At 42.1% G+C, this 10260-nt stretch overlaps 1 protein-coding gene across 1 annotated transcript; it reads left to right on the forward strand.

Moving 5' to 3' along the window:
• Positions 1-3361: 3361 nt before the first annotated feature.
• On the forward strand, positions 3362-5715 carry LOC115141509 (uncharacterized). The gene is made up of 7 exons (XM_029680433.2): positions 3362-3499; positions 3600-3732; positions 3861-4000; positions 4216-4335; positions 4432-4573; positions 4841-4980; positions 5210-5715. The coding sequence occupies exons 1-7, from the start codon at positions 3427-3429 to the stop codon at positions 5350-5352; spliced, it is 891 nt and encodes a 296-aa protein (XP_029536293.2). The 5' UTR covers positions 3362-3426; the 3' UTR covers positions 5353-5715.
• The last annotated feature ends 4545 nt before the right edge of the window (positions 5716-10260 follow it).

Raw genomic sequence — 10260 nt, forward strand, 5'->3', positions numbered from 1 at the left:
ATGCCTTGTCCATTACTGTCCTGGTTAGTGATTACTGTCTTATTTCACTGTAGAGACTCTAGCCCTGCTCAATATGCCTTAATCAACCATGTTGTTCCACCTCCTACATATGCGATGACATCACCTGGTTTAAACATCTCTAGTGACTATATCTCTCTCTTCATTACTCAATGCCTAGGTTTACCTCCAATGTACTCACACCCTACCTTAATAACTTTGTCTGTACACTATGCCTTGAATCTATGCTATCGTGCCCAGAAACCTGCTCCTTTTACTCTCTGTTCTGAACGTGCTAGACGGCCAGTTCGTATAGTCTTTAGCCGTACCCTTATCCTACTTCTCCTCTGTTCCTCTGGTGATGTGGAGGTTAATCCAGGGCCTGCAGTGCCTAGCTCCACTCCCACCCCACAGGTGCTCTCATTTGTTGACTTCTGTAAACGTAAAAGCATTGGTTTCATGCATGTTAACATTAGAAGCCTACCTAAGTTTGTTTTACTCACTGCTTTAGCACACTCTGCCAACCCAGATGTCTTAGCCGTGTCTGAATCCTGGTTTAGGAAAACCACCAAAAACCCTGAAATCTCCATTGCTAACTATAATGTTTTCCGCCAAGATAGAACTGCCAAAGGGGGCGGTGTTGCAATCTATTGCAAAGATAGCCTGCAGAGTTCTGTATTACTATCTAAGTCTGTACCCAAACAATTTGAGCTTCTACTTCTAAAAATTCACCTTTCCAGAAACAAGTCTCTCACTGTTGCCGCTTGCTATAGACCTACCTCTGCCCCCAGCTGTGCCCTCGATACCATATCTGAATTGATTGCCCCCCATCTATCTTCGGAGCTCGTGCTACTAGGTGATATAAACTGGGACTTGCTTAACACCCCGGCCATCCTACAAACTAAGCTTGATGCCCTCAATCTCACATCAATGAACCTACCAGGTACAACCCCAAATCAGTAAACAAGAGCACCCTCATAGATGTCATCCTAAATAATTCGCCCTCCAAATACACCTCTGCTGTTTTCAATCAAGATCTCACCGATCACTGCCTCATTTGCCTGCATCCGTAATGGTCTGCGACCAAACAACCACCCCTCATCACTGTCAAACGCTCCCTGAAACACTTCTGCGAGCAGGCCTTACTAATCGACCTGGCCAGGGTATCCTGGAAGGACAGTGACCTCATCCCGTCAGTAGATGATGCTTGGCTATTCTTTAAAAGTGCCTTCCTCATCTTAAATAAGCATGCCCCTCTCAAAAAATGTAGAACTAGGAATAGATATAGTCCTTGGTTCACTCCAGACCTGTCTTGCCTGTCTTGCTAGACAATCTGGACCCTCTAATTCTAAAATGATCTGCCGAAATTGTTGCAACCCCTATTACTAGCCTGTTCAACCTCCCTTTCGTATCATCTGAGATTCCCAAAGATTGGAAAGCTGCCACGGTCATCCCCCTCTTCAAAGGGGGTGACACTCTAGACCCAAACTGCTACAGACCTATATCTATCCTACCCTGTCTTTCTAAGGTGGTCAAAAGCCAAGTTAACAAACAGATTATTGACCATTTCGAATCTCACCATACCTTCTCCGCTATGCAATCTGGTTTCAGAGCTGGTCATGGGTGCATCTCAGCCACGCTCAAGGTTCTAAACGACACCATAACCGCCATCGATAAGAGACATTACTGTGCAGCCGTATTCATCGACCTGGCCAAGGCTTTCGACTCTGTCAATCACAACATTCTTATTGGCAGACTCGACAGCCTTGGTTTCTCAAATGATTGCCTCGCCTGGTTTACCAACTACTTCTCTGATAGAGTTCAGTGTGTCAAATCGGAGGGCCTGTTGTCCGGACCTCTGACAGTCTCTATCCGTGTGCCACAGGGTTCAATTCTCGGGCTGACTCTTTTTCTGTATACATCAATGATGCTGCTCTTGCTGCTGGTGATCCACCTCTACGCAGACGACACCATTCTGTATACTTCTGGCCCCTCCTTGGACACTGTGTTAACTAACCTCCAGATGAGCTTCAATGCCATACAACTCTCCTTCCGTGGCCTCCAACTGCTCCTAAACGCAAGTAAAACTAAATGCATGCTATTCAATCGATCACTGCCTGCACCTGCTCGCCCGTCCAGCATCACTACTCTGGACGGCTCTGACTTAGAATACGTGGACAACTACAAATACCTGGGTGTCTGGTTAGACTGTAAACTCTCCTTCCAGACTCACATTAAGCATCTCAATCCAAAATTAAATCTACAATCGGCTTCCTATATCGCAACAAAGCATCCTTCACTCATGCTGCCAAACATACCCTCGTAAAACTGACCATCCTACCGATCCTCAACTTCGGTGATGTCATCTATAAAATAGGCTCCAACACTCTACTCAACAAACTGGATGCAGTCTATCACAGTGCCATTTGTTTTGTCACCAAAGCCCTATACACTACCCACCATTGCGACCTGTGCGCTCTCGTTGGTTGGCCCCCGCTTCATACTCGTCGCCAAACCCACTGGCTACAGGTAATCTACAAGTCTCTGCTAGGTAAAGCCCTGCCTTATCTCAGCTCACTGGTCACCATAGCAGCACCCACTCGTAGCACGCGCTCCAGCAGGTATATCTCACTGGTCACCCCAAAGCCAATTCCTCCTTTGGTTGTCTTTCCTTCCAGTTCTCTGCTACCCATGACTAGAACGAATTGCAAAAATCTCTGAAGCTGGAGACTCACATCTCCCTCACTAGCTTTAAGCACCAGCTGTCAAAGCAGCTTACAGATCACTGCACCTGTACTTAGCCCATCTGTAAACAGCCCATCTATCTACCTATCTCATCCCCATACTGGTATTCATTTGACATTATTCATACATTTATTTAATCAAGATGTTCAGTTTACTAATTTAAAATATATTATTGATTGTATGTTGATTGGTTCGTAAGCGTGTCCATAAATACTGTACTTTCCATTCATTTTTTGTGGCCCTCATTCTAAATATTTACTTAATGGTCACCCCTGGTGGGTGAACAGTGAATCTAAAGATCATCTGAGGCAGGGCCCTCTTCCTAGAGATCTACTGGTCTGTAGGTTTTCGATCCAACCCTAATTTAGCATATCTGATTCATCTAGTTAAGATCTTGTTGAGCAGCTAATTCGTAGAATCAGGTGTGTTAAATTAGGGTTGGACTGAAAACCCACAGGACGGTAGATCTCCAGGAAGAGGGTTGGACAGCCCTCCTGGAACTCATTGCACATGCCAGTTCAAAACATGTGTTACACATACATTACACAATAACTTGAGAAAGAGGGAAGAGGAAATACATTTTATTCCTTGTCAGAAACTCCCCAGATAAGGAGTGGCTACCGGTTCAACATAAAACGTAATGTATGAAATGAGTCCTGGACACTTCCAACAGAACCTGAATGCATGATGAGTATGATCATGGCATCTTTTCTCTCCGCAGCTCTGCTGTTGCTGGTTCCTGGAATCCTGACTGAAAGTAATGTAGAATATATTTATTTACTTTACGTCTTTGTAATGTCATCTCTATCTCCTATACACTACAGTATAGTTGACATTGTAAATGACAATTTAAACAGAGTCTTCCATTGAGTTGGTGGTAGTCAACAGCATCTCAAACACACCCAATAAGACCTACAGTACTAATGTCGCATTCAGAGGGGTCCTTATCGGTGCCATGAGAAGACTGCAGGAGACCAATGCAGGATTCAAGTTAGTAGATTATTAAGTTAAATTGGCTCATTGTTACATGCTGTTTCGTTAAATTCTCGGCAGTTGGTGTGTCAGTGAATTTATGTTATGTTGTCAGGTGTCATTGGTGAGCACTGTTGTTTTTGCAGTTTCACCTACACAGAGGACCGCAACTATGGCCCCTTCCTGGTGAGTGTGAATGGTGTAGCCGGGAACAATACTGAAAACACTTTCTGGGAGCTCCTTGTTCAGACTGGGGGGAATGGGACCATAATCAGACCTGATGTGGGTGAGTAATGATGGAAAGCCTCTTCTCTCTCTTTCTCATTTTTTTTGTGGTGTATTTGCTGAGGGACAAATCACCCGATAGAAATTAGGGAAAAGCATGCATGTTATTTACAATGACGTTCATAATATATAACAACACCTCTGTCACACAAATGTTGCACATACTGTACAGTATACCTACTCACACACAGACCTATTTGGACATTATTTCTGCAGGTATTGGCTGTTACATCCCTGAACCAAATGACCGCATCATCCTAAAATTTACTGAGTTCGTCTCGGGCTCGCACTCCGTGAGTGGCAACAGTTCGAATCCTGGGAACCTCACAGCAGGAAGTAATGTAGCATTTTTTTAACTTCTAGAACATGTTTACCTCTTTGCAATGTTATCACCACAGTATTGACATCGCAGGCAACATGGTTTTTCAACAGACACTTCCAGACTAGATTCCATTGAGCTTGTGGTAGTCAACAACATCTCAAACACCACCAACAAGACCTACAGTACTGACATTGCATTCAGAGGGGTCCTTATCGGTGCCATGAGGAGACTGCAGACCAATTCAGGATTCAAGTTAGTAGATCACTAGCTTCCATTGTGTCATTGTGAGATGCTGTAGATTGTTAAATGTGCGTTCAAATCATTACAGTTTGAGCAATTGTGTAGAACCTTTCAGTGACCATGAACAGACAATATTATGTAGTGCAAGGTGTCATTCATTGCATGGCATGGAGTGATACTGCATTTTGCACCTTGTTCACTGTCAAACGTAATTGTGGTTTTCTGGCATTTCACAATGACTCAAATTCAAATAAATTCATTATTCTGTTGTTTTTGCAGTTTCACCTATACAGAGTACCCCGACTATGGCCCCTTCCTGGTGAGTGTGAATGGTGTGGCTGGGAACAATACTGAGAAGACTTTCTGGGAGCTCCTTGTTCAGACTGGGGGGAATGGGACCATAATCAGACCGGATGTGGGTGAGTAGTGATGGAATGTCTTTTGGTCGGTCAATACGATCTGTCGGACCGTCTCTCTGTCTTCATCTTTCTCTTTCTCTGCAAAGCTAGAGAAATACAGTAAGGAAAAAAAGCACGCAGGAGTTATTTTATATTATTTACATTCATAAAATATAACAACTGTCACCAAAAGGTTGCACATACTGTATAATTACTCACACATTGTCCTATTTTGATATTATTTCTGCAGGTATTGGCTGTTACATCCCAAAACAAAATGACCGCATCATCCTGAATTTTACAATGTTCACCACAAACTCCGCAAGTGGCAGTTGTACAAATCCTGGTGTGTTGTTGTTTTTGGTGGGTTTGTTTTTTTGTTTTCTAATCTAAGCTTAACCCTTGCCTCAGTGACTACCATACATAACCCTAAAACACTATCTAACCCCATACCTTTGTCACTACCATACCACACCTTATTAAGTCACTAATTAACTCCATATCTAACCCTAAGTCACTTACTAACTCATTAGCAGGGAAGTTCACTTGCTTAATACATCTAAATCGGCAGATAAATATGTGGGTTTTTGTTGTTTTCTGTGAGTATGATTTTCAACCAGTGTAAAAGTTATTGTGTGATCATGTTGGAATAGACAGTAGCTTCTGATCAATACTGTTTTGTGATTTGAAATTGTGCCACAGTTTATTTTTTATTTTTACAAATTGTCATTCAAATAAAAAAAATCTCTCATTGTTTGAATGACCTTTAAAATTCATGAAGCTTTACCCTGACACCATAGCAAATACGCTGCAAAGGTATCTGTTCCTTGAAGTGTTGGAAAAGTATGCAATTGTCATACTTGAGTAAAAGTAAAGATACCTTAAAAGAAAATGACTCAAGTAAAAGTGAAGTCACAGAATAACATACTACTTGAGTAAAAGTCTAAAAGTATTTGGTTTTAAATATACTTAAGTATTAAAAGTGAAAGTAAAATTCCTTATATTAAGCAAACCAGACGGCACCATGTTCTTGTATTTTTATTTACAGATAGCCAGGGGTACACTGCAAATCTCAGACATCATTTACAAACTAAGCATTTGTGTTTAGTGAGTCCACCAGATCAGATAACCAGGGATGTTCTCTTGATAAGTGAATGAATTGGACGATATGCCTGTCCTGCTAAGCATTCAAAATGTAAAGAGTACTTTTGTGTGTCAGGAATGTATGGCATAAAAAGTACATTATTTTCTTTAGGAATGTAGTGAAGTAAATGTTGTCAAAAATATGATTAGTACAGAAAGTACAGATAACCCAAAAAACTACTTAAGTACTACTTTAAAGTATTTTTCCTTAAGTACTTTACACCACTGGTTCCTTGTTCTTTCTTGGTAAAGACTAAGAAGAATGAAGATGGAAGATGAGGATGAAGAAAATGAAAACACCTCTTGAAGACTGTTAAACAAATGTTAAATGAAGAACTCGGAATTAAATAAATATATTTAATTAGACATACAATGAATGAAGGTAGTTAACCCCCTGAACCTGCCGAAAAGGTCTATTTTCAGTTCAAGGTAATTAGGTTGTACTCATAGAACAATTAATATTTGAGGGCATGGACGCCAGAAAATATTGTGAGAATGGAGAACATTCATCTGAGATCTATGAGACAATCACTATCAACCTTTCTTGTTTTCAAAAATATTCACAGACATTATACTGCAATAGAAGCTCCATTGTTTTAGACCGGTTCCACTCTTACACAACAGAAGAGGGCGCACACAGAGAAAAACACAGATCAGGAACAATATATACTTGCACTGTCAATAAAGGTGAAATCCAGTACTTTACAACTAATTGCAACAAATTGCACGCATGCCACTATCACTTCCACTGATTTCTTAGCTAGCAGAAGCAAAGGTAAGCTGAAGTTTGTATTGTCAAAACCATGGATTACAGTTTCTCCTGGCCCATAGACTACTGTCAGGTTCAGGAACCATCTATGTAAAATACTGAACTTCCCCTTCAAATCTTCAGTCTCACAAAATAAAATATTGTGGGAATAGAGATCTGATATCTGATATCTTTCTAAAAATGAGTCAGAGACTATCAAACTTCCTTGTGTATCACTGGTTTCCCGACTTACTGTCAATGTCGGGAGGAATGTTCATTTGGACGTCAAACTGAGTAGTTGGTTGGATCAAGTTCACTACAGTGAACTTAGCAATTAGACACACCAAACCTTTTTTAATTGATTGTGCCTGGGAGGTGCCTGGCAGGCCATCAGAGAGGGATGTACACATGATGGACGTAATTGGTATAGAGAATCATGAACTCTTTGAAAAAAAGGTTCCAAAAGGGTTTCTTCGGCTGTCCCCATAGGATAACCTTTTTGGTTCCAGTTGAAAAACTGGTTTCATGTAGAACCCTATGTGGAAAGAGTTCTGCATTGAACCCAAAAGGGTTCTACCTTGAACCAAACGGGTTCTTCAAAGGGTTCTCGTATGGGGATAGCTGTGCATAAAACCCAGAGAATCTCACTGCCAATAGACTGCCGATAGGTACTTAACACAGTTGGACGCCATTCCTTCTCATGCTGGAACAAAAGCAATACCTGCTGCGTGCCGACATGTTCGTCACTGGCAAACAACTTGACTTTGAGCCAATTAGAAAGCACCGACCCCCACATGGGGGAGCCAACAGGAGTGAGAAAAAAAGAGGGCATTTTCTCCGTACATCCACTGTTAAATGTCATGAGCTAGTCACACTTTATATGTGACACCTTTCAGGAAACTAGGTGTATATCGCTCATCCACGGGTTGTGTTAATGGCGCCGGAGGAGATGGCTGCCGTTTTACGGGCTCTTAACCAATTGTGCTATTGAGTGTGTTTTTAAGTGTTATTTGTAACTTGTGTTGTATATAATGTTTCTGCCACTGTTTCTTATGACCAAAAAGAGCTTCTGGATATCAGGACAGTGATTACTCACCTCGTACTGGACAAAGATTTTTTCTTTAACGAGTCGGATGCAAAGGATTTACTTCAGACACCCGACAAGGCCCACATTCCTATCATTCGCATGAGAAAGAGATGGAGATATCTGGGACGTAGGTAGGGGTGCCTTGTAAGGATCTGATAGTGAGTGGGTAATCTGCCTCTACCAGTCCTATTAGCCAACGTACAATCATTGGATAACAAAATAGACAATCAACGATCACAAATATCCTACCAACGGGGCATTAAAAACTGTCATATCTTATGTTTCACGAGTCGTGTTTAAACGACGACATGGTTAAAGTACAGTCGTGGCCAAAAGTTTTGAGAATGACAGAAATATAAATTTTCACAAAGTCTGCTGCCTCAGTTTGTATGATGGCAATTTGCATATACTCCAGAATGTTATCAAGAGTGATCAGATGAATTGCAATTAATTGCAAAGTCCCTCTTTGCCATGCAAATTAACTGAATCCCCCAAAAACATTTCCACTGTATTTCAGCCCTTCCACAAAAGGACCAGCTGACATCATGTCAGTGATTCTCTCGTTAACACAGGTGTGAGTGTTGACGAGGACAAGGCTGGAGATCACTCTGTCATGCTGATTGAGTTCGAATAACAGACTTGAAGCTTCAAAAGGAGGGTGGTGCTTGGAATCATTGTTCTTCCTCTGTCAACCATGGTTGCTGCAAGGAAACACATGCCGTCATCATTGCTTTGCACAAAAAGGGCTTCACAGGCAAGGATATTGCTGCCAGTAAGATTGCACCTAAATCAACCATTTATCGGATCATCAAGAACTTCAAGGAGAGCGGTTCAATTGCTGTGAAGAAGGCTTCAGGGCTCCCAAGAAAGTCCAGCAACCGCCCGGACCGTCTCCTAAAGTTGATTCAGATGCGGGATCGGGGCAGCACCAGTACAGAGCGTGCTCAGGAATGGCAGCAGGCAGGTGTGAGTGCATCTGCACTCACAGTGAGGCGAAGACTTTTGGAGGATGCCTGGTGTCAAGAAGGGCAGCAAAGAAGCCACTTCTATCCAGGAAAAACATCAGGGACAGACTGATATTCTGCTAAAGGTACAGGGATTGGACTGCCGTGGACTGGGGTAAAGTAATTTTCTCTGATGAATCCCCTTTCCGATTGTTTGGGGCATCCGGAAAAAAGCTTGTCCGGAGAATACAAGATGAGCGCTACCATCAGTCCTGTGTCATGCCAACAGTAAAGCATCCTGAGACCATTCATGTGTGGGGTTGCTTCTCAGCCAAGGGAGTGGGCTCACTCACCATTGTGCCTAAAAAAACAGCCATGAATAAAGAATGGTACCAACACATTCTCCGAGAGCAACTTCTCCCACCCATCCAGGAACAGTTTGGTGACGAACAATGCCTTTTCCAGCATGATGGAGCACCTAGCCATAAGGCAAAAAAATTATAACTAAGTGGCTCAGGGAACAAAACATCAATATTTTGGGTCCATGGCCAGGAAACTCCCCAGACCTTAATCCCATTGAGAACTTGTGGTCAATCCTCAAGAGGCGGGTGGACAAACAAAAACCCACACATTTTGACCAACTCCAAGCATTGATTATGCAAGAATGGGCTGCCATCAGTCAGGATGTGGCCCAGAAGTTAATTAACAGCATGCCAGGGTGGATTGCAGAGGTCGTGAAAAAGAAGGGTCAACACTGCAAATATTGACTCTTTGCATCAATTTCATGTAATTGTCAATAAAAGCCTTTGACACTTAAGAAATGCTTGTAATTATACTTCAGTATTCCATAGTAACATCTGACAAAAATATCTAAAGACACTGAAGCAGCAAACTTTGTGTAAATGAATATTTGTGTCATTCTCAAAACTTTTGGCCACGACTGTACAGCTGGCGGGATTTACGCTACATCGACAAGATAGAACCGCTGCCTCCGATAAGACAAGGGGTGGCGGTCTGTGTTTATTTGTAAACAATAGCTGGTGCGGAACATCTAATATTACGGACGTCTCGAGGTTTTGCTCACCTGAGGTAGAGTAACTCTTGATAAGTTGTAGACCAGACTATTTACCAAGAGAGTTTTCATCTGTATTTTTCATAGCTGTCTATTAACCACGACAAACCGATGCTGGCACTAAGTCCGCACTCAATGAGCTGTATAAAGCCATAAACAAACAGGAAAATGCTCATCCAGGGGCGGAGCACCTAGTGGCCACGGACTTAAATCCTTTTAACCTCATTTCTACCAGCATGTTAAATGTGCAACCAGAGAGAAAAAATTATTTTAGACCGCCTTTACTCCACACACAAAGAAGCGTACG

Source organism: Oncorhynchus nerka, linkage group LG14 (genome assembly GCF_034236695.1).
Source record: "Oncorhynchus nerka isolate Pitt River linkage group LG14, Oner_Uvic_2.0, whole genome shotgun sequence".
NCBI lineage: Eukaryota > Metazoa > Chordata > Actinopteri > Salmoniformes > Salmonidae > Oncorhynchus > Oncorhynchus nerka.

Excerpts from the sequence above, each read along its gene's own strand:
- LOC115141509 (XM_029680433.2), top strand. The coding sequence starts at position 3,427 with ATGATGAGTATGATCATGGCATCTTTTCTCTCCGCAGCTCTGCTGTTG. Across the intron at positions 3,733-3,860 it reads GAGACCAATGCAGGATTCAA|TTTCACCTACACAGAGGACC; the intron begins GTTAGTAGATTA and ends TTGTTTTTGCAG. Across the intron at positions 4,001-4,215 it reads CATAATCAGACCTGATGTGG|GTATTGGCTGTTACATCCCT; the intron begins GTGAGTAATGAT and ends TTATTTCTGCAG.